Source organism: Brienomyrus brachyistius, chromosome 2 (genome assembly GCF_023856365.1).
Source record: "Brienomyrus brachyistius isolate T26 chromosome 2, BBRACH_0.4, whole genome shotgun sequence".
Taxonomy (NCBI): domain Eukaryota; kingdom Metazoa; phylum Chordata; class Actinopteri; order Osteoglossiformes; family Mormyridae; genus Brienomyrus; species Brienomyrus brachyistius.
The window spans coordinates 19,249,101-19,274,373 of NC_064534.1; the positions used below are offsets into that span (position 1 = coordinate 19,249,101).

Here is a 25,273-nt window from a genome sequence, read left to right on the forward strand (position 1 = left end):
ACATCGAAGACGAGCGTGCCGGGGAGCTATTTTTACCCTGGAACGTGGAGCACATCTATAACTGTGCTCACAGCGGTCTGTTCGCACGGCCTCCACGAGAAACAGCGGCTGCCAGTGAAGGACACAGAGGCCGCGGCGCGCTGCGAGGACAGGTGAGTGCGGCCCGCTGTAATTACACCGCCGACCTGTGGCTCGGCCCCACAGGAGGGCAAACTCGTCTCCGCTGATGCCTATTGAAAGTTCCAGATCTTCATTACCTTGCCGGCGGCTACTCGAGCCGAATCCACATGCCAAGAGCAGGCAGATACGGAGGCACTGCGGGTCCATGCCCCTCCAAAGCCGGATGCGGAAGGTCTCGGCGGCGGAAAACACAGAATAGGGATTACAGTGTCAGTGAAGGACACAGAGGATAAGACCTGTACTCTTATGATCTTCCTTCTGTGAATGTGTTTTCCAGTTGGCGGTATCTCAGAAGCACTAGACGGCGACATGACAGCTGCGTTCAAGCATTATTCAGCTCCATGTCTATTAGCTGTCTGGATGTTTTCATCTCCATCACTGAATTTTACTCAAAAGCAAGGGCTGATAATGACTCTATACTGATTATCTGGAAGGTTTCAGAGACTCCACACTCAAATAATCTCACACTGACAATAGTGGGTCTGATGCTTCTCACCATAGACATAATCTCATCTCACCACCTTCAGGGATATCTGCTGGAAAGCAAGCCCCCCCCCCCCCCCCCCCCCAGTGCTGTAGTTTTGCGTGGAACTTGCTTGAGAAGAGCTAGCAGCAAAGTAGCATTAGCATACCCAAGAATCAGCACAAACCTTTCAGACAGGCTGCCTTTGTGTGAGCAGCTTTTCGTTACATGGCTGGTATGGAGAACACGGCATTGGGAGAAGCATGCACCATTTCTGAGCGGTCTGAAATAGCTAAAGGAAGCTATGATTCAACAAGAAATTTCCAAGTAATTTACTGGAATCCACTTCTCAAATGCTGCACGGTTACTGGAAATGTGCTCACACACATTACTGCAGGAGCCTTTTACATTTCGCCAAATCTTTATAAAAGCCGCTTTATAGGGCCATGGCCATATATGGACTCTGCAGCTGCTGTTTAGTGTTATTTTTCTTTTAAATATTTTACGAGAGGCACACAGGAGGGACACCTGCAGGCCAGTGCAGAGAGGTTCGTCAGGTTATATTTACACACACCGAGGCTTAACCTCCCCCTAATACTGTGACCCCTAAATCCGAGGTCACGGAGCTCTGCAACACTTAATCAACCCGTGAGCTAGATTCCCATGTCCTGCAATATGAATAATTGATACCCGACTTCACAACTACTAATGCAGAAAGACATAAGCATAAAGAGTAAAGTAACAGCAGGTGTGTGAGGGAGGCTGGACGTGCCAGCGGTGAGCTGCACAACAGCACACAGGTCCTGCAAGCGCGGCGATGTGTCTGAGCAGAGTGCAGATTCCACTAAGAGCATAAACACGATGAGCCCAGCAGCCCGGCGTTATAAAGCTGGAGGCGGCTTCCCGACCTGTAGATGAAAGCTGCTAAACTACTTGTAGAAATAACAAGAAATTATGAACTGGCTAGAACGATTTCCATGATGTCAAGACATTAATCCGATGGACAAACTCTAATAATTATTCTTAGGCAAAGACAAAACACAGCTCATGCATTTCTACGAATTGCAGTTCTCTGTCACCGAGTTCCCAATACAAGCAAAATTAACCCTTTATTTAAATTGTTTATTTTTTTGCTAATTTTGTTCATTGCAAAATCTTTTATATGGTAAGGAATGTATATTACATAAACCTTAACAATGAAAGGAAAGATGCTTATGAACAATTTTTGGCAGATATGAGGCACACAATTTGTACTTGGATGGATCCAAAATTTATCTAAATGTATCTAAACTGTAAACTAATAACAACGTATGAAGCAAACTGGACCTAGACTTAGGATGCCAACATCCTACAAAATGATATTTGCATAAAGTGGAGAAACTTGGCCATTGTTGACTTGCTGATCTTCCCATGGGCTGCATGAATGAAAAGCTGGAAGTGGAAGTTTTTCACAATCCCATCTAAGGAAGCAGAAAGATGTTTCTTATTTGTCAAAGCCGAATCGGTGTAAAGCGACACTCTCAGTGAAAGGCAAAATTTATCGAGCATGTAACAAGCCTTTGAAATCCTTTCCAACTTTTACGATGATTTGTCTTCCCTCCTGATACTCTGCATGCTCAAAGAGACCATAATGAAACACAAATGTGGGATGACCTGGATCCAGACACACTATACATGAAAGACATGGCTGGCTGGCTGTGTGTGTGTGCACGTGTGTGTTTGTGCGTGTGCATGTGTGTGTGCGTGTGTGTGTGTGTGTGGGCAGGGACGGATTATGGGTTGTGTGGGCCCCTGGGCAAAACGTTCGCGAGGGCCCCCCCCCCACCACCACCAGCACCACCACCACAACCACTGCAATTCAAGGGCCCTTGGCAGCCAAACGCCCTCCCTATAGGGTCAGGGGCCCTTGTAGGCAGAGGATCAAAGAATGTAGGCCCTCTAAAATAGACAAACGAATATACAGTGTTGATAAGCGTTGCAAATTGTTTTGGGCTAGGGGCCCCACGGGCCCCCTGCACCCCAAGGGCCCCTGGGCAGCGGCCCCGCTGGCCTGGTCCGTAATCCGTCCCTGTGTGTGTGTGTGTGGTGGGGGGCGCGGAGATGCTTCAGGCTCTGGGAGCATGGTGTGGGGGCGGGAGATGCATCCTGGGAAACTATGCATCTACGTGCTGCAGGAAGGAGCCTCCCAGGCTCAAAGACGGCGTGTGCTCTGCTCCGGAGAGCACCGGCCAACATCCGCAAACAAACAGCATATTCAACCAGGCCCTCTGCTTCCACCATAAACAATTACAGCAACGTGCCCAGCCGCCACCTCCCCTCCCCTACCACCCACACACACACTCACACACACACATATACACATACACACACACGTTAGACTTCATCTTTGTGGGAACCGTCCAATCATTCATTTCTATGGGAAAAACCCTAATCCTTAAACCCTAATACCCAGCCCTAACCTTAACCAAAAGTAAGCAAACAAAATACAAAACTTTTGACATTTTTTTTGATAGCCATCAATGATTTTTATTAAATTGAGTTTCCACTTATGGGGACCGAAAAAATGGTCACCACAACATCAAAATGGCAGGTTTTTATCACTTTGTGAGAACAGTTGGTGGAAAGAAGGTATGAGAGAAGGAGCCATCTGTAAGAAGGGAGATGGACCGAAGGGCAGAGATGCTGAGCACAAGGCCGGCTAGCGTCTCCCACACCAACCACCCGCCACACTGCCTCATGAGGAGGACGTCTGTTTCTACTCTTGGCTCCTTTTATAAGTCTATGCACCTTGAGGATAAATGTAAAGATTTATCTTTCTCTAAAGAGGCTTTCTATCCGCATATCTGTGAATCTGGAGGCTGAGGAATGCGTCACGGCCCAGGGTGGCCAATTTCGCCTTGTGTTTCAGGGAAATACAAGTAGTGAGTCTATAGCCCCCTCAGGGGAATACCTCCCCAGTAAAGCGCCCAGAGTGATAAACAAGGCTGGCGGCAGCCAGGGTCATGTGACTCGTTGTGACATCAGCGGGACTCCTCATGGCTGGCATCACTGCGGCTGGGAAATCCCCATCTCCAGCCACCGTGTAATCTGTGTGGCGGGGGGGGGCGGGGCGGAGTTCCGGTGCTGTCCATCTGGAGCAGTCACCCAAACACACACCTTTGATGTCACTGAGCCATGGCCTAATGATTCGGAATGATGCCTGTCTGCTGGCAACCGGAAGCGGCTCTGTGCCAGCAAAGCTGTCACGCTGCAGGACTCGGTCCTGTTCAGCAGTCAAAAAGAAATATTGGGGGGGGGCTCTGTTAGCCAGGCTGGGTGTTAGAGAGGCCAAAGTCAAAGTCATCTCTTCCCAACCCGCTCATCCTTCCTCTGCTCTTCTGACACACGGCATCATCCACACACAGTCAGTCACAAAAGTACGGACAACATGAGTGCATTCTTTATCTATCATAAAACCTGAACATTTTAAAAGCCACCAAAAAACACAAACTTGAATAACCCAAGTTGCATGCAAAAAAAATCCACTCTAGAAGCCTCTTTTTTTACCTTAAAAAGAGGAAAAAATAGTCCAGTGCACGGACGACGAGTGTATTTTTTCAGACTAAACACACCAGATTCTGCTGATGCCTTACATTCCTTCAGTTTCATTACTACAGTGTTTCTCAATCCGATCCACAGGAACCCTCAGACGGTTCACGTTTTAGCTCCCTCCCATATCCTGGCAGGGAGGAAAAAACGTGGAGTGTCTGACATGGCGCTGGGAGAAAACAAAAACGTGGACTGTTTGCGGATTCCTGAGGACTGCTTTACACATGATATAAAAATAACACTAAATTTGTGTATTTGAGAGCCGTTTTACCGGATGAACCAAAATTTCCTTAAGATTATAAATTCTCACACGTGGATATTAAATCATTTCTTTTACTGGGGCTTTGTACCAGTGACCTTAACACATTTTTCAAAGAGACATTAAAGGCCAAGACAGCCCCAATGGCCAATGGGGGTGGCTTAATGAATTACTCAATAGCGTGAAAAAGATTCTGCTAAAGTCATATGCACGCGTGTCAGCTGTCCAGCTCCCTACCAATAGCATTTCAGCTTTCCCTGCCATATGTTCTGAGCTGGCGTCACTCCGCTGACATTTCTGGGTCGCTAATAAGCTAATCTGACACTCCAGACTACAACAGCACAGCACTTCATCACGGCGAAAACGACTCGGGTGCCTGTGCAAACACAGCCATGCCGCTTGTCTGGATAGAGGCCTTTTCTGTTCGGAAATTAAGTGTTAGACGGCACTTTTGGTTCTGGTTTTGCTTTCCGGCATGGCAATCACATTTTCCTTCAGCTAGAGCCATCGGCAAAGGCCAGCAGGCTGACGTCACGTAGCCTTAAGTGTAGCTAGAAGATGTCTCTGTCCAGCTAATGACATGAAGTCTCAGAGAAGATCTTTTTATTTTAACAGGAAGCAGGAGGATACAGGATCCTAATCCATGACTGAATTTCCACTAAATCCTTGTCTTAACAGCTTAAAACCTCTTAAGTTTGAAGGGAAAATGCGTGCGTGAAAATGATGAGAACTTTTTTATCAATTAAACCAATGAAATTTTAGCGTTTTCATTTTTATCATAAGTCCTTGTATTAATTACATGGTTTGTTATTCTACTGTTCATAAAATAATAAAATAAACTTAATCGAAAAAAAAGCATTCCAGCACAAAGAAAATCAAATGATTATTGGCATAAAAATAGCCCACATATTCATGCTTAATACTTCAATGATAATCAACTGGTTGTTGTGATTGGCTCATACAGTATGGTGTGATGTCATGATTGGCTCAGAGTACAAGGGACGCGTTTTCTTTGGCTAAAGTAAACATGGCATTAATTTTGGTTATTACCCACACGCATAAGATTTTGTCTAAAATTCTGAAAACACACGGGTACGTCATAAGAAATGACATTTTCAAACATTGACTTTACAGGTCATACACTTCATTCTGCACCACTTTAATTAACGAGTTGTGCTCCGCTTCACAGCAAGCCGGCTGGTGACTGCCACTGCTCAAGGCTCTCGAGGTGACTGATGTGATTCCAGGAAGCCACTCTCTGAAGCGTTCCCTATCACCCAGAGACACGTGGCTAATGCACCCACGCACAAAGAAAGTGCGATTTACTCACCGGAATGTGTCGCAGAAAAAGCAACTATAAGCACCTGGACTAAGCAGCAAAAGCCAGACACCTCATCAGAACTGCGGCAGAACGAGGAGGGGGTGTGTTTCCCACTGGCACAAAATGACTCAACAAATACTTCCATACTTGTTCCACCTGGAGTCACAGCGACGCAGGGACTTGGGGAGATGCAAGCAGGGGCACAAGACGTAAGCAAGTGTTCAATGGTGTTACAGAGTAGCACCACAAGCAGATTAAGATGAAACGTCAATGTAAAGCCCCACATCCTGTTTCCAGTCCATACAACGTCTTTTCTTCTGCTGCTGTGGTGAACCTTCTTCCTACAAGTTTAGGACGTGGCCCAGGCCATTTGCCCTCTGCTACCGCTACATGGTCAGGAAAAACAAGGTGAAACACGGTGATTGCTAATTAAACATATTTCCCTTTAACTGGCAGCAAGCCAAAGAAGACGGAAACAAACATTACTTATAAAGAGCTCTGTGATGAGTGTTTCTGTCAGTTGATAGAAATATCTGCAGCTCTTGAGATAAGAGATAATAAGATATATTAACACCAGTAAACCATGACGGTTTTATAAATAACCCATAATTTATGCTGTAATATATGGAATTTTTATGATATTACCTAAAGATTCCAAAAGGATTTTCTGTGGCATTTAAAATGAGGCGCATTCAAAATGATAAAATGACTGGATTTTTTTGCAGGAGTTTAACGCTGCTCTTCAACTAAGAAAGACACTAACATTATAACAGGAGCAGTCCAGCGCTGCCTTGTTTCTCATACACAAATTTGTTGACCACTGAAGATGCACACACATTTATATACCTGCCATTTACAACTGCAATCATCACCTACCGCTCTTCCTACTGGAAACTCCTTGTCAGCAAAATTGGCCGGACCAGAAAATCTGCGCCAGCATTGAGGCATAGGCAGTGTGCTTATAAATGTACATTCGGAAGCTGTCGGTTTATTGGTGAAATGACTTCAGGTTACTGGTGGTCAGGAGGTCCTGCCTAGCTGCTGATATGCACATGGAGAACTGTGGACAGTCCGGACCTCTAGTTAAGGCTCCCCTCCCTTAAAACCCAAATCCTACATGTTACTGGAGGTTTTACAAGCCCGTGGTCCTACAGCACTGGGAGTTACTAGGAAGAAAGCAGAGAGACACGTCGTCTTCCAGCAATAAAAGCCAAGAGTCTTCAGCATCCCACTCAGAAGACTTGATTACAAACTTAATTACATTACAAAGAAACAGTACTCCATTCACTGCACTCATAAAGAAATTCGTACACGTCTACCCACACCCTCAGCCCCGTGTGCATCAATCCCACAGTTTCCGAACACCGCTCCATTTTGAACCAGTCCCAAAGTAAACACTAGAGTCTCACTAAATCAGCCCTAATACGCAGAGAGCTCAGAACAGGAGCCCGGTGCTGGCAGGGTGATGGGTTGGCGTCTGACGCTGAATAATAACCTGCTAGAGAGCACTGTAGGGCACCTAGAGTTTAATCACCCATAACCCCAATTACCCGGATGAAATTCGGAGCCATAAAACACAAAAACGAGATGAACTCCCCAACTGAATTCGAGTATAGACTTCTAAAAACAGAAGGCAAATAAATGAGAACCTATTGCACAGAGACTGCGAAAACATTATTTCCCAGAATTGTTCTTTTTTGAGTTCTTTATGCCTTTTTTGTGGGCAGCTGTTTAACATGAACAAGGCAGCCCAGGCTAAAGCAAACCCTCATACACTGCCATGACTCTCCACCAAAACATGACCCGAGTGCACATCCGTGGAGCCACCCTGAGCCGCTCCGGCTTCCGGGCAGAGTAAACAGGTCGTAACTTGGGAATTCTCACGTCCCAGCTTCTGCTACAGCTTGTGCAGGAGAAGCACTATCACACAAATTATAGGGCTCTCCAGTTTTGTCTGAAGGGCCACTCATTAACAAACTACAGATAGAGAAGATAAAGTTTCAGAGTTTGAGGTCTTCTACCTAAGGGTTTAAAAAAAAATCAAAAATCAAAGTGCTGGCCTTTAGTAGGTTGGTGAACTCTGGAGGGAAAATGAAAGTTACTGTGAATTTGTGGTAATCTAAATAATCTGGAACTTTATATTTAAAACTAATTGTTGAATTATTATATTTCAGAAGTTAAAATTAAGAAATATAACCATTAACAGTAACATTATGAATGCATACGCATGGTGTTTTCAGAACATTGTAGCCAAAAATGTGGATGAAAAAAATTAAGAAATAAATAAACAAATAGCTATAGACTATACAAAATTGATACCAGCTACATACACTGTGAATGTGTTATCCATTCTGATATTTCCTTACTTTCCCCCAAGAAGCCAAACAGCCTCAATAAGAATGTTCACAGACTTAGCCTAATAATGAATGCATCCCTTCACAAAACTTGAATAAACGCGTCTCTAAGGGACACAACATGCTGGAAAAGACATAGAAATGCATGCCCCCTGTCAGCCACGGAGAGGCAATTAGCCGCTAATTACGACGGTGGTCTGACCCACCACAGAGCCAGGGAGACGGGGGCATGACCACGGTTAATGGGGAGTGACGGGTCACGCAGTGGGACCAGGCCACAGACACGAGCCTTGGTGATTGATGGCCGGGTTCGACGCAAAGCGGCCCCTGCTCTCAGACTCCACCACAAACAAGGCGGCCACAGGCCAGGCGGACGCAGCAACCCCATCTGCTCCTCAAAGAGGCCCGAAATTCAGGTGAACATTATCAATAAAGCTAGGTCTTCGTAATGCTGGAAAAATGTGGCTTAGCTGGGAGTAAAGGTTAACAACTCGCTATCTGATTCTCCATAATTTATTCATGCACGAAGGCATCGAAAGATCAGAGTGTTTCTTGCCTTTCCCCTGACTTTGAAGTTTCTAGACTTTAAAGCAAGTGGAGTGGCTGAAGGACCTGGCTCAACGAGGCTGTAAAGTTCATCAAACTACGTTAAAACCGGCGATCTTTTCTTAGGAGGTTCATAAAAGCACATGACACACACTTGAGCATTAACCACATAGGCGGCTATCTGCAGACTGATAACCAGGGAATGTGCCGGTAATCATGTGCACGTGACAGTGCTTGTGTCTGATTTGTGTGTGTGTGTGTGTGTGTGTGTGTGTGTGTGTGTGTGTGTGTGTGTTTGTTTCTGGATTTCCCCACCTCATCTCAAACCATTCTGCCTTTTCACAGCTCAAAACACAAGCAGGTGGCACAAAGTCTCTCACTAGGTGAAAAATGTTCGATTTGCACACAAACGCAGGAGAAGCCAGACCACTAAGATGTAGAGATGCACACTCCCTGACAGGGGTAGTGGCTGGGTGGCTGCACAAAGCCCCGTCTCCCGCCTTAACTCTCACCACGACTACAGTGGAATGAGAACCTCCTGATTGGAGGTGTGAGCTGGTTTGTGGGAGACCGGCCTGCTCTATCATGCGTTTGCATCTTGAACATTGAGGTCAATGGCCAAAACGCTGCCACAATGAGAAATAAAATAAGTGTTCAATTTGGAATTACACATTTTCAATCATGCAACTCTTGTGGGACCTTTATAACTCTGGATCTTGAGAGGGTTAATCGAGCTTCTTCTGTGGAGACCATAGAAGCTCTTATTTAGCTTCCAAAAGCTGCACTGCAATTGGAATAAACAAGCAAACGACGTCCATTAGCCCATTCACCTCAAACACGGAACTCCACTGTAAACTCAATATTGTCAGAAGTATACATGTTTGTCACGTGTCAAAGCCGAAAGGCAATTAATGTGTAGGTAAAGCTTCTGCAGCGTAGGAAACAAGACTCACTGAGGTTTCCTGTGAACCACACTGTTCTGCTAAAACAAGAGATAAGATCTTTAATCTTCTGCTGTTTACCAGCTAACAGAAATAGAAAGCTGCACTGTTCTGCAGAAAGACATTAATTTGTAAGAATTTAGTGGAACTGTCAACCACAGGAAGTCTTTAACAGGAGAAGATCAGATGGAATTTATCCGTATACTCAGGATTATTAGCATGCAAAATGTACCTTGGGCACATGCCTTAGGCTAATATTTTCAGATATATAAATATAAATATATACTCTATATATGTATGCATTTCCAAAGCAACTCAATAGCCTTCGATGGTATTACAAATTCTTGCTCAAGGTATAATTTTCTTCCTCTGGGATTTAAACTCGAATAAGTCTGATCACAATCCAAGTTTCATAACCACTTTAACAGCTGTGGTTTAAATCTAAAAACTCTGGCAGCGAGGATAAAGTGGTAATATATATTATGTTAGGAGCGACGCTAACTGCTAGCTTAGTTATTTGGTTTAGTAGCTAAATATAACATGTTTAGTACGTAACAGTATATTTGTTTATGGTTACAGGATATTCTGCATGTGTTCAACCCATATTGTGTCTATATTTTTCACATTGATATAATTTATTAATGCTGCAAAAATGGCATCATAGATATTTAATAATAGGAATATGTACACCTGCTTACAGAATGCTCTGTGATAACTTCTCAAAGGACATTTGTGGCACCGGAGGCCTAATACTAAGGATATCAACAGTATCACGTTTCATGACAGTCAACCTCATAAAATGTATATCCTTTAAAACCACCTCTACAAACATTGTACATGAAAGACTCAGCCACAGTGAGAAATACAAATAAAAAGATTCCATGATGTATTTTTATCTTGAGTTACAAAAATGAAAATTTCCCCTAAACATGGAATTCATAAAATGGTTAACAGCCATAAAGTGATAAATGTTAATCTGAACCGATTATGAGAGTGTGATGGTACAAGCAGCCTCATGGGGGAGTTTTGAAGTCAGGTCTTACAGATCTGGGGGGGGGAGTGGGGGACAAACCTGCCTTCCAGGTAATACTGCTTCTCAGCCATAAACATCTGTATGCAAGATTCACACTCAGCTCAAGATTAAAAAAAAAAAAAAACTCATAGTATAGAGATTTGTCAGTTCTAAAAACCTAAACCACAAGGAGGAATCTCACTCTGCCACAACCACATGCAAAAAGAAAAAAAATCTATACAAATATGTTACATAACTTGAATATCTTCATTTAATTATGCCAAATAGCTATTTCTTCCCGAGTTATGTTGTGCTCCTAGCCCCAACACGTTAGCCCTTCCGTCGCCTACCCTAGCCAGTGAGAGACACCGCCTATCCTCCCCAGGGAGTTTCATCACGGCTCAGCTCCCTCTGGAATGGTCACACGTCATTAACCCTTTCCCAGCCACAGCGGCACTCCCCCAGCGCATTACTGTTGCCTCGTTCCGCATCACCGTCCATGTCCCTGGGGGGCTCGACCTTGGTGCCGCCTTTCTGCTGTCCCTCCCTGGCGGCTCTTTAAGCCCCTCGGCCTGGTGCCCAATGGGATCACGTCACGTTCACATATTTGCCCGACGTCCCCTTCCTGCAGCTCCCGCTCATCTGCAGGCCTCTTTCCTCGCGATGTCCCAAAGAATGCTCAGAATCGCCTTCTCCGATTCTTGCCCGGGCGTGGGAGCGCTGCGGATAGAGCTCTCTGCCGCTTCTGCACGCATACCAGCCAAGAAAATACACCAGAGCTTCTTATTCACTCGCTTTCCTTCCTCCGCACTTGACAGCCTCGAGCCCAGCTCATTAATTGGTCCCATTGGACAATTAGCACATTTGTCGGGCAGCAGCAGACAGTCCGGCTGTGAAGGCCTCTGCGTAACAGGTACGCGGGCTGGAGATCCTGGAGACGTGCACTAATGGGCTACTTCCTGGAAACATATCTGTTACCACTCTGATTACAATGGGAGCCAAGTGCTGTCACATTTTAGCACTAACATTGTTCAATTGATGACTGTACTATCTATGTTATGATACTACTGTGTTTACAGTACTATGTATTTTCCCTGTTACTACGCCGAAATGGAAAGTGATGATGCAGTTAGAAATGCAGTTGTTTAACATAAATAATTAGCGGTAATAATTTTTTAGTATATTTTATATTGCATCACTATATCTTCTGTTCTGACCGCCCTGCAGGAGGCAACAGTGGAGCAAAGTCAACAAAGTGAAAAGTGAAAGACTTATTTCCTCTGCTGAAATATAGCTGCTTGTTAAAAACCAGAAGATTCAGCTTGACTATCATTGGCCACACTAGCTCCAAAAGTTCTTGAGGAGAAACAAACCCTGACCTGACTAAGTTACTGATGCGTCCAATTCATTGGCCACACTTGCTTCAGGAGTTCTGAAAGAGAAACAAACTCTGGCTTGACTATGTTACTGATGTATCCAGGTCACTGGCCACGCTTAGCTCCGGAAGTGCTTGAGGAGAGACAAACTAACTTGTGACTATGTTACTGATGTGTCCAGTGAGTAGACTTCATCATGGTTCTGAACAGCTCAACATTAGTGCAATCTGCAGGGTGAGACTCAGGTAAGGTGAATGAGTGTCACTGAGGGGTCGGCCTGCTCAGGGTCTGCTCAGCTTGGGCAGTGGACTATTAAACGCTGTGTTTCCATGAGGAGCCCACAGACTGGGGGGGACTGGGGCACAACCTCCGGCCTTGTACTTCAGTGGCACCTGGACCAAGCACACGCCCCAGAATCCTGTCCTGCCCTTGTTTGTTCTCTCAGGACGTTTCCCTGACCATTTATGAATGAAACTTCTAACCCCCTCCTCTTCCCAAAAGAATATTTCAGGTTGACCGATCAAATGTTCCTTCCCTCATGTTTATACTCGCCAGTCTGAGCAGTCAGTTCACCTCGGCCTGAGGCAATGAACCTCGAAGGGTACAGCACGCTCTGGTGTGTCCGACGACATAGTAGCTTAGCAACCAGAAAGGGATCCTCCGGCATACACAGTGAGTTTAGCTTCATCGGAGAACAAATACAAACACGTGTTATCAGGTGAATGGACAATTCCTGCACAACTGCCGTATTTAAGGCTAAATGCTTCTGCTCCAAGCTGAAAAAAGTACATAGGTCCTCTGCCACTTTACCTCACCACATCATCAGCAGTAATGTTACGGCTGGCAGGGTACCCAGCTAGCCAAGTGCCGGTACCTTCTGAGGCAGGTCGTCAGGACCTGGACAACTGCCTGTCAGCACGAGCCGGTAAAACTACACGTTCACTACAAATGATGCTAGTGCACCGCACCAACGGGGACAGCGGTAGCAAAAAAGCTAGGTCAGTCAGGTCAGTCGGGTCAGCTAGGGTCCTGAAGTACGACTTGCTTGATGATGCGTAACTTGTGGAGGATTCCCCACTAAGCTTTATGCCTATACACACCACGCCCACATGGCACAACGATTGGTGGCCATTGTTGGGAGATGGATTGAAGGAGCGGTCCAAGGAGCAGAGGAAAGCCCTGAGGATTCCCTGCCAAACCTTTACTTCAATATACACTATGCAGATGTGGCATAGCCAGCGGTGGGCTGAAGGATGGGTCTGGGGAGTAGAGGAAAGCCCTGTCATCAAGGAGCCACAGCAATCAGATAGCGTTTCAGTCCGATAGTGCCGAGGAGAGATTAAGTGCTCAGCGAGCTATCAAAGGCTTAGCTGCTCCTTCTCGCTGTGATAAAGACCCTTGATTGATAGCGACCCCCGGACAGGATCACCTCAGCCACCCCCCCCCACCGCCTGCCGACATGATGGAGGAGTCCATGCCTGTGAGGCGGGGACAGCCCAGGAGCATGGCTACCCTCGGATCTGACCCCTTCCCAATTCCTGGTGCCCATAAAAAAATACACACTTACACACATATACAAACATAACTCGATTGCTTCCCCCTGAGCACATAAACCCAGATCTGAAATGTTTTTACCTGCCAGAAATTACATGGCCACACGTACAGTGCAATACCTTTACCATGGTTGTGAATCTGAACCTAATCCGAGTTCTGTGACACAAAAAAAAAAATCATTATAAAGACTAATTCTAATTCATAATGTGATTAGTCAACAATGTGACTGATGGCTGGAAAATTTTCATAAGCAAATATAAAAGAAGGGACCAAGCAGAGAAATGAGCAATAAGTAGTGAGAAATAACAGAAGACACTGGGGTTAATAATGTTGGTCAGCAGTGTTCCTGAGGCAGCGGTAGGGGAATTAGTTCTCCTCTTTGTTCTTCATGACATCATCCTGCTCTTAGTCCACTTCTCGAGCTTGCTGCCCAGTCTTGTTCCCCAAATCAACATTTGGCAAATGTCATGGTAGCAGATCTGCATAGGAGAACTATTGCTTCTTGTTTTTGAGCGCTGTTGTTAGGTAATGAATAGGGCTGAATACATGTACCGTTCAGTACATCATTTTCGGTGCGGTACGCACAATGAAATGAATGAATACATTTATTAACATGTTCACAAGTATTAATAAAGTTCACAAGTAGATGTTTAGCATGGAAAACATTATGCTAATTGTGGCTGCGAATTGGTTACGGCTAATGCTCGTAACAGTCAGTCATAATCGCCTTTTTGTGAACAGTTTGATTTTACAGATAAAACGCAACCAATACCAGAGACAGAGTAGCTGATAAGACCGTTTGTTGGCTATGCTGCTGGTAACACATCCGACATGCTCATGTGACACAACATCATCCGCATGTGTGGATGACCAGAGCAAGGCAGAAACTGCATCTGCCAATTAGTCTCCCAGTGGCTTTTGCCAGGAAATTCAGACCAGACTAAAAAAATAAGTACGACTATAGGGGTGTTTATCGCTACAGATATGCGATCATACTCTGTAGAAGAGAACATGGGACTTAGACAGGATTTAGTTCATCATCATTGTTATGATGTTACATTTTCGATTAATTTATTTCATATATTTGTGTTTACAAATATGCAAATAAGCATATGTTACAGACACATGCTTTTGGTTTACAACTGTTCTTAATTGTCTTTCTGTTTGCATATTTAATACGAAAGTTCAAAATAAATTCTGCTTTCCCAGCTGCACCAAAATTGTACTGAACCTTGAACCTGAAGCCGCGGTTCATACCGAACCATGAATTTTGTGATTTTTACACCCATAACAATGAATATGGAAAACATCTTTGTGTACCAATAGATAGAACAACCTAACGTATCTCTTAAGTTGGTAGAACATTTGGTGCCTCTTTATATAATATATTGTCAATCCTGCCCATACTGCAATCAGGGAGTCCCAGCGCAAACCCCATTGATGTATTTTCATATGGGGCCTTTTGCTGCTCCATGCATTAGAAGTAGGTATCCCGGTCTCATACACTCTCGGAGTTACTCTGGTGAGAAGGGTGGACTATTCAACTTTGCTGTTCTGACCTCCTTAACAAATGATCCTGCAGGATCTGAAAGGGCGGGGTCAATCTCATCCCAGAGGGAGGAGAACATATCAGCGAGAACGGACTCTTGCCGTGACCTCCTCCACCTTCGCCAGACCCCCGCTAAGACATTCGGGGGCAGGGGGTAAGGTGAGTCCCCAGGGAGTCCACGTGCGCTCCAGGAACACGCATGGCATGCTCCGCCCCACAGCTCTCTGTCGACCTGTCATGATACTTTTCATGTTTCATGTTTCGGAAGGGAGGAACAGCAAACGGGCGGGGTGGGGGGGGGGGGGGTCACATGCTTATGGCCTCTAATAATAAACACATTCCTGAATAGCAGGAAGGCCTCATAAAATCTATATTTTGCTGTTCATACAATTCATAAGTGCTTGCTGGGTCGTTCCAGCTGTGGACAGTCGTGTGAACACCATCATTCCTCGGTTTAGACTCTCACTTTCAGTCAGATTTACAATAAATACTACTGAAAGTAAATGTTACTATTCTAACTTATTACATCCATTTTTCCTTTACAGTGACTTTCAGTCGATGGAGGCACCATGTCTTGAAGTTAGAGCCAATGAAGAACTAAGACTCTATAAGTCTGACTAAAAACACCAATGATACTGATGTCATACTGATAGGTAACCATCCAGACAAAGAATCGGCAACGTGTCCCCTGCCGAAACCCATTCTTGCTGGAGGTAAATAAATCGCCCGCGTTGTATGGGTCTCCCTCTCCAAGAGGCAGCTGCCACTTTAATTTTAACAACAGAGACCATATGTGAAGCCAGTGTTGACAATCAGACTCTATTACGGAGCAGGCGGCTGCATTCATCAGGAAAAAATTAGCCCAGTGCTGGGCGGCGTGCTCCCATTGGCTGCCCGCGCAGCCTGAGCCGTTTGAGGCCACCCCAGACATTCCAGTGGATAATCTTTTCCATTCCTCCACTCTGCTCCTCGCAGAGAAGCCGGATCGCCACACAAGGCCTGCATTGTACGGCCGCCTAAAAAACACGCTCTTTCTTTTTCCGTCTTTTTTTCTTTCGGCCCCTTTATACTGCACCTTTCTGGGGCGGCGCCTCTCCAGGCAGCACCCAGGCGGCAAGCGTCGGTCTTCTCACTGTTGGGCACACGCAGGGCGGCGCGGAAAACAACTCGCCACATCACCAGGGTGGACGACATCCCGGGAGACCTAGGTTCTTTCCGGCGACCTCCACTCGCCCCTTTTCTAGCTGTCTGCATGCCGGGCAACAAGCTATCAATGTGGTCGGCTCAGGCTGCCGAGAATCACGGAAGACACAGAGCTTCCCGGGCGCCCCGCATGCGGCTGCTCTGACTTACGGGCACACGTCCTATAATTGAAGACCCGTAAACCAGGCTCACACTAAAGTACGAGAACTCCAACACCACCCCGCCTCCCCTTGTAACCACACCTCAGCATTTACACAACAACTGTGTCAAAACAAACTTTGCCAAACAGGGCCCATTTCCCTGCAATTTCTCCGGGAGGCACTGAACTCACCAGGAATCCATCGTCTTGCCTCGGTCGTGTCGTAAACATCGAGCCGCATCAAAGACCCAAAAAAAAAAGCACGAAAGCCATAATGTGCACCTATCAAAGACGAGCGTCACGGCGTCTGCAGTGCTGGGGTTCAAACAAGGAGCTAAACTTCTGAGAGCGAGACCGCGAGACGCGGCTCATGCCTCCCTGACCCTGTCGTGACACGTTCCCTGCGGAGGGCACCGTTTTACGGAGGGAGTCTTCGTAGTCGAATCTTCAGAACAGATCAACGCGCCGCCGAGGAAGCTCATGTTTAATGCACATTAGCCTGTAGCGACACTTTTTCTTTTTTGGACGCCATTAATAAACTCAGTGCAGAACAAATAAACTCGCTGGCTTTCAAACACGACAAGATGAGCTTTGTGAAGCAGGCATGCCGCCACATAAGAGACACAAAGACAGCAAAGGTAAAGAGAAAAATGTCCTTAATGAGGTTTTTGCCTGTCAGTTTGACACAAATACACTGGCGGCAGTACAGCCCAGGAACTGAGAAGCAGAACAACATTCGGTATAATAAGTTTCCCCTTTGTTGGCTGTTTTGACAAAACTCAGCCAAGGGAAACTACATTAAAGTACAGCTTTATAGTAAATGTTTGGACAGGCAAATGACTAGACTACAAAGATTGTGTGTGTGTGTGTGTGTGTGTCTGTGTGGGTTTGAATAGATCACATTTGGCGACCAAAATGTCCCCAAAGTGCGGTAAAACCTGAAAATTCCTTACTTTGTGGACACTTCTTCAGTTCCCCATTTGGAAAACCTCAATTTTATAAAAAAATCTGTGAATGCGATCAAAAAAGTAAAAGTGCCAAAAGTCTTGTATTTTGGTTGGTTACTTATGGTTATGGGCTGGGTGGGGGTTAAGGGTGTCGTGACTGGGATTAGGGTAATTCCCATAGAAATTAATGGACGGTGCCCTTTTAGATAGGAAGACCAACTTCCCGCTCTGTCCTTCCTGGGAAAGCCTCCAGTCTCACCACGACGGTAAGTGGCTATGGAAAATAGATGGATGGATGGATACAATTGATCCTTTATAGTGAATACAGCCTGCAGCCAAAGCTGCACTGGAAAAATACAAATTATAACTCTACTGAAAAATAATAACTATTATTTGTGCTCCTTCAGATTTTCATGCAAGTTTGTAAGCGGGATTAGCCTTGGTCCCATACAGCCTTCAAAGATTCACTGACCATTTTAAAAGAAAAGTTCCAGTACGAAAGAGAAAATCAGACGCAAAAAAAACCCCCTGAAATTTATATTGTGCAACAGGACACAAATGAATTTTAAAAAATTTATGAAGAAAAACTTTTCATTTGACAGATCTGCATTAAGTCACATGCTGTTTCATGCGAACAGAAGGCTCTTTTAAATAAAAAAAAATTAAAGAATAAAGTGGGGATAAATGGTTTTCAGGAAATCTGCACTTGCTCATTTATTAAGATAACGATAACTGCTATATGTTTCCCGTAGAAACAAAGTTTCCCATGAAAGGTGGGCGAGCTGGATGTGATTACCTGTGGATATGCGACGCTGGTGAAGGGGGCACATGCCGGTGAAGCACGAGCAGACAGTGGGCGAGCCGTCGAGCTCCCCAGAACGGCCTCTGTGATGGGGGGGCGCTAGCGAGCACTGGGGCTTCAGGAACCCTGGGGGGAGAGAGGGGGCATGTCAGCGCTCCTGTGCGTTTCAATAAATCAGGCAACAGATAAAGCCTGACAATGGAAGTGATGGGTGAAGTAAGGATACAGTAAAAACAAACACACGGCAGGCGAGCGTCTGGAATTCAAAGGGTTGGGGTTAGGAAGGAGAATCCTGGGTGGCAGTAAAGGAAGCCCCACGGGGGGGCTCCCAGCGCCGGGATAGCTCTGTCGACATGGATGAGGCTCACTTGAAGAATTGCCCTTTTAGCAGCAGCGGACGAATGGTAAACAGACCCCTCCCACCAGAGCATAATGGCCTGTGGATTCGACTCCTGCCCCCGACTGGGAGGCCCTGCCGACCTTTCACATTCACCGCCTCGGCTCACCATGTGGCCGTTTCTCAGCAGCCTCGCCACCCTACAGGATCGGCGCCCGTGCCTGATGCGCAGAGCCAGAGTGTAGGGTAAGATCTCTGGGTGAAATGCCAGGGCTGAACGCTTAAGCCTGCAGGGGAGAGGAGGGCCTACGGCCGTCTGTTCCCAAGATCAGGAAGGTCACCCTCATCCGGGAAGCCATTACCAGGGACAAGGGGTCACCCAACTGCTGGGCACTTTCATAAATCCTGGGTCTCGGGTTCTCCAGGCCAACTCTGACACAAACTGTCGTACTAGCCCTGGAGCAAAGGATAAACTCGCAGAAACAAATGGAGAAAGAAAAAAAATACAACATCTCCTGAGATAACCTTGGACCCAAAGTCTCAGTCCAATAGCCCTTCGACAGATGGTTGGCCAGAAATGGCTTCTTCCTGCATATAAAGCACAGGTCTGCCAAGAAAAGGACACGTATCAGGTACCACCAACAAGTCCACGTGCATAAAAAACAAAGCCCTCAGCAACTCAACTCAAGACTCGCGTTAAAATTAAGTTCTCGCTAGATGGTGAGAAAGAAGAGCCAGTGCACGATCTGACATGTGAAATCACCCGTGGTTGTCTGTGAAGGCCTGCATCAAAGTGGACTCCATCAAGTTTCAGCTACTAGTGAATGCTGGGAAGGACAGGAGGTGCTTTCAGAGGTGAGGGAGCCAGGAGAGTTTTCCAAAAGGAATGGCTGGGGAACATCCAAGCTTTTTATTTCCTTTATAAAGACATCCAGTTAGAGGATGACATTTAAAACAAGCACAGTGATATTGAATAAGAGCCCCCTGATAACCCGGATGGCTCTCCTTGCCTCCTGCCAGACTGCTGCCAGTCTGTCACACTCCGCAATGATTTGAATAAGAAAAATAAAAAGAGAAAAACATCTCCATCCATCAGGAGACCTCGACCTCGGGCCTCTCGGCGAAGCCCTCAGGGCCGACTCACTGACAGGCGCGGGTACTGAAATCCAATATTCTGAGTCGGCCAATTAGACACGGGAGGAAGAGCTCAGCGACACTAATTAAAAATATATTCAAATGAGAACAACAACAACTGAAAGCACGATTCATTAGTGTCAGATAAACTGGAACAGCAGCCACCTGTGGAGTGGCGAGCAGGTCAGACGGCAGCCCTGAGACGACTTCCTGGCTGTCATCTTCTACTCCTACAGGCTGGCCGGGTGTGAGAGAGCGCAGAGAAAACATCAACCCAGCTCCTGATTTCTACTGACTGCAAACAAGGATTATTGAGATGTTGGACTCCAAGCAACAGGTTAATCGTGGTTCATTGAGACTGATTTTTTTGGATTACATCCAGTCATATTGGCATCCAAACATTGAGATATGGCTTTCTCGAGCAGATGGACCATCAACGAAGCCATTAAGGTTAGCTGGAGAATTACAATGTGTTAAAAATATACCATACTAACTTTTTTTCCCTGTTCTGAAGGTACATCTATGGAGGTCGCATTCAGTTCAGCGGGGTATGGATCTGTGTCCATGTCCAGAAGGTTGTGAGCTCAAATGGAAGGCTCTTAACCCTAACTGCTCCAGGGACACTGAGTCTGAGCCTCTGATCCTGACTTGTATGTTGCTCTTCTGCTGAATAAAGTAAATATAATGTCTTAAACTTCACAAAACACAAAGCCTTAGCATACAGAACCATACCAATCCTGTTATGTCTATTTTGTGCAACTGCAAAGCAATGAATACATCTGAAACAACCGTACATTTTGCACTGGGCCCACAGTGACAGGGCTCCCTCTGACCAGTGAGCATGGTGGTTACTCTCTCTCTGGCTCTGAATGTGCATCTCATGTGCCCCTTCACGTGATGTAGATAACATGAGTGAGGAGGACATGGGCTGGGAAGGGAATGTGGTGGAGGATGTCACATCGATTCCTCTGGGCCTCTGACTGCTATGCATCCGTTCTGGCTTGAGAGCAGCGGCCCATCAGCCTCAGCCTCCCCGCAACATAAACTGTGGTAACCTGATTGCTTCAAAAGCATAGGGGTCATAATTCACGTGACGGCCACTAAACGTTATTTCTGTAACAAGAGCATTTAGGAATCTCAATAATGTAAGAGGACAGACAGGGAAAAAAAGTACGAATGAAAATGCAAAACGAAACCTAGCTATAATAAAATAAATCCATACCGGTGAATTTTTTACTTTATAAAAATAACATGAGTCCAAAGAACCTGCATATTAACATCTACGCAGCGAGTCTTTTATGGACGGCAGGATAGACAGTGAGAGACTCCTCAAGTTTAGGGCTTTATGCCTCTCTAACAGGCACTGAAGCCTGTTACGTTTTCACATATTTCTTAACCTGTAAGCAGATGTGGGCATTTCTTGCCCACAAAATTCTATGCCATCAACACAGACACTCCCACGTAAAGGGCATTAATCCACCCAAGCCTTTGATTTCATTTACCACAATGCACTGACAGCGGAAACACCCTCGGGGCAAACAGGCATGCTGCCCCGACCTCACTATCACTAATATCAAGTCATTTAAATGTATCACATTCAGCATGAAAGTGATTTCTTCTCAGAATATGTTTCTGCTCGTCTCCCAGGAAAAGGAGCGGCTATGGCAGGCACATGTAATGACAGGCCCAGCCGGGCTCTGCATCGGACACGAATGGAAATATTTATGCACTCGCCTGTCAATTAAGGACCTGTCACAGGCTCCTGTAATTATTATCTGGCTCCGTAGAGACTGCATGGAGTAGAAAGGTTAGATCCCTTTTTTCCTTTGTGTTATTTGTTTTGTAAGATCCAGCAATAAGCTTAATTGTGTTACAACACAATATTTCACATCCCACAGAAATATTCCATCAATAATGTCACTATAGATTTAGGAGACTGAGCCACATAACCACTGAAGACATCTCAGCACTCAAAGACACTGCGCTACCAGACGGTTCTCCCTATTCTGTCTCAGCCAGGCTTTATGGTCCCAATAAGATCTCCTTGTCTGCCTCACGGATGGAGGACCTTCTCCCTCCCGAGTGGCACTCTGCAATTGCATCTTTTTACGGCCTCGTATCTTATTTTGTCACAACAGAATTTTTGCCCATAGTTAAGGTACATAAAGTAGGTTGCATATTTCCTGGTAGCGCCAAAGCTGTCTCTGCATTAGTGGTTCACGAGAGAATTGCGGAATGCACAGGAATTTCAAACGAGAACGCGTACCTCCTTTAGCTAGCCTGTCTGTGATGTAGCCTCTCTACTGAATGCCTATCGATTACCTTCAGAGCATACTACTGCTGACAGAAGCTCTACCATGCCTAAGGTCTAGGATGAGAGAAATGGTCCAGATATAAATAAAAGTATTTAACCATAGCCATGGGTCCCATTGCATGTAGGCCATCTTCTTTATGCGAAATTATACAAAACTTATCCAAAGATAGTAGTTTTGAATGTCTGAAAATGCAGTTATAGAGATTTTCTACAATTATATTGAGGTATGGTGAAGAGATTTTAGGACAGAAAGTTTATTGGAAAAATGCTTTGTTGAGCAGTTTGAGATTCCTGGGCACTGTACAAAGGTAGTAGCAGAATACTTTCACAATGAAATGTAAGAACATGTCTGAGTACCTACGAGCTCTAACTTGAAATGTGAATCAGCTGAGAATTGACAAGAGGAAGGCTTCAGTCATCCGAATGATTCTGACACGCAACACAATAGACTTATTTCACATTTAATTTATTCCAGAATGCCAGAGGCTAAAAGAAGCTAAATCTTAAGTCAAACAGAGGTTCAAGGGCCACATATAAAGTCTCATTGGGAAAAAAATGCTTAGTTAGTTTGGCTCATGTCATATTTCTGAATTTACCCTCAGGGTCTATTTCGAACAGAACTCGCTGTAGCATGCAGCATAACTCACAAAGGCATTTCTGTTTTCAGTTCTGTCCTGTTGTTTATTAAAATGCTTTCCTCATTTTTGGTTATAGTGCGCTTTTTCTGTAAAAATGTGAACACTAAACAGACTCCTATCATAATATAATTATTGCAACAACCTTACAATTATAAATGTTATACCATCTGGAAAGTCATATCAGAGGTTTAATTAAACTTTAACTAAACAGAGAACTGGGAAAGTCTAAACCAGACAGGTTCAAAGTATATTGTATAGCAGCTTTTAATAATGCCATTTGCCATTTATACAACTTGCAAAATGTGATTTTTACACCTTTGTTAAACTGATTAATCAAACTTGTTGGAAGTGTAAAGAAGCAACTTCAAAGGCATATACATTTTCAGTCTTGTGTAGTTTTGAAGCCGTTCTTAAAGGACCAATACACGAGTATCAGTTTACTACTGTATACAAATTCGTCCTCCAGAGTAATTTTTGTCCCATGTATTCACATGGCTACAATACCGTGGAATAACATTATTCATTCTTATACTAAGGTCAATTTGTCCTAATATTTCTGAGTATCACAGCACCAGTGTTTCTCATTCAATGCAAAATGATATATAACTGCCCTTACTTACCTCAACTTGGACATACAACTAAACGCACTCAACTGGAGGAATGACTGCTTCTGTATCAAACCTGATGCAATTTCACTTTTAGTTTAAGGAGAGTAAAAATGCAGAGGAGCACACAAAACATTAAATGACTTGTACACTGCTGAAGATCACAAACACACCAAGATAACCACTGTTTTGTGAGCGGTTTAACAAGCCTGCCTAGCTAACTTTGTGTCCACCCGCTTAGTAATGGAAGTACTGATGTAACTGTCCATTGACTGCCCTGCCAGGAGTACCAGTGCATGTCCAATGTGACTGAGGGTCATTTCTGTACTAATTTTAGTGTAAAAACATGTGGGGAATAGGTGTAAGAGCAAGTATAGCTACAGAAACCTGTTCCCAGGCTCCCAGTTCCCATTCTGATTAACTTCCATGCGTCCCGTGTCCTCTGGCAGTGTGCAGGAGAACATTAATTATCCCACAAGTCACATGCCTGGGAACATCCATTTGTTCAAAAGGGACAAACGCGACGAGTGTCAGGTCACTAGATTACAAATCATTTAGCATCACGGGCAGATGCTAATTTGTGGGCGGCCCTGGAGAAGCCCAGCACATACCCGAATAGCATGTAACCTCAAAGCAGGAGATCATACCTCCAAAGTGAAACGGGACCTAAGCGAGCAGATTCAAGAACGAAGAAAAGGGAAGAATACTGAACGGAGGCTTCAGCGCTCTGCCACTGTTTAAAATAAGTAGCGAGGCTCCCTCTCGCAGTCTCCACCCCTTGATGCCTTATGCAAATAGCTGGGTGGGCATTTCCTTTCTCTGCACCGCCCCCATAGCCCACACATCAGCTGAGGGGAACTTATGACCCTCAGGTCAACCTCACGGTCAGAGTTCATTCCTGAAGCTCGCTGGCTTTCAAAGAGAGCGCGTCCCTGGCAACGTGCCTCCGCCCCGCCTTCCACGGGTTGGAACCCTCCAGAGATTCCCAGCCAGAGATTCCCGGTGTCCTCTTACAGCCCTGCCTCTTCCTGCCTCCTACAGCTCAGTCCTGCTCTTTCCTGAACAGAAGAACACGGTGTGTTCTACTGGGAGGAACGTCTCCATGCTGCCGCTCCAAAGAGCCGGCCTCATTCCGTCTTTTCAGGAATCCGCTCGGAACTCACTATCGCAAATGTGAGTCAATGAAGTAAGCATAAAAAGTCAAACAGCCCAACCAACATGTGTAAAGATACAAACCCAAAAATATCACCACAGTTCCTGAGGTCACATTTGTGACACTCTGTCTCAGACATAGTGCCCAACGACAAGAAGTAACTGCACGTTCCATCGCATGTTTGACCTCTATTAGTCGCATGAATGGCTGCAGCTCTTGTTGATATTGGGCTGCACGAGTTAGGGGCAACATGGATCAGCAGCTTTTCAAAGACACAAAAGAGGGCTTGGTGGAGTGATCTTTCCTCTGGATTTCAATGCCCTGGCATCCCTCTGGATTACAATAACAGAACACACAGTTTCATGATTTCAGTCACTTTTTAACTTGCTTAAGCAATTTCCAAAGTAAACATCTAACATCCCCACATTACAACACAGGGCAGTCCTCTCTAAACCAAAAGAAGTCCAAAAAAAAGAAGGAGACCTGAAAGTCTGATTGGCTTAGGTTCCACATAAATGACATATATTTTGTCATAGTTACTACATACAATTCACTGATTACAGTTTACTATTCACATACAGACACGTATCCCATACAGACTAAAAACAAACTCATTTTGTTCACAAATAATGTTGCATGTCTATTTAAACATACAACAAACCCATTTTTCTGCAGTTCAATGCTGTTTTGGAAATTCTTCTAAGAATTACAAATTATTTACCAGTTAGTTTCCACTTGCCCGAGACACCATAGATGAGTTAAGTGCTTACACAACCACACAAATACTAGTAGCATATTTACAAAGAGGCATTCAAAATGTATGAAGATACCACAGGCCAGTGTAGTGGTCAAAAGAGA

General features: G+C 45.0%; 1 protein-coding gene across 2 annotated transcripts in view; it reads right to left on the reverse strand.

The window, feature by feature from the left end:
- The window catches only part of rxrab (retinoid x receptor, alpha b), an 81,826-nt gene that overhangs the window by 40,714 nt on the left and 15,839 nt on the right, over nucleotides 1-25,273 (reverse strand). Inside the window, exon 2 of one of the 2 annotated variants that reach the window (XM_049002569.1) lies at nucleotides 18,229-18,360. In XM_049002569.1, the coding sequence (XP_048858526.1) occupies nucleotides 18,229-18,360 (132 nt within the window). Of the gene's footprint in view, nucleotides 1-16,677; nucleotides 17,371-18,228; nucleotides 18,361-25,273 lie in introns of those variants that run through there. The other variant, XM_049002570.1, reaches the window with a different exon arrangement.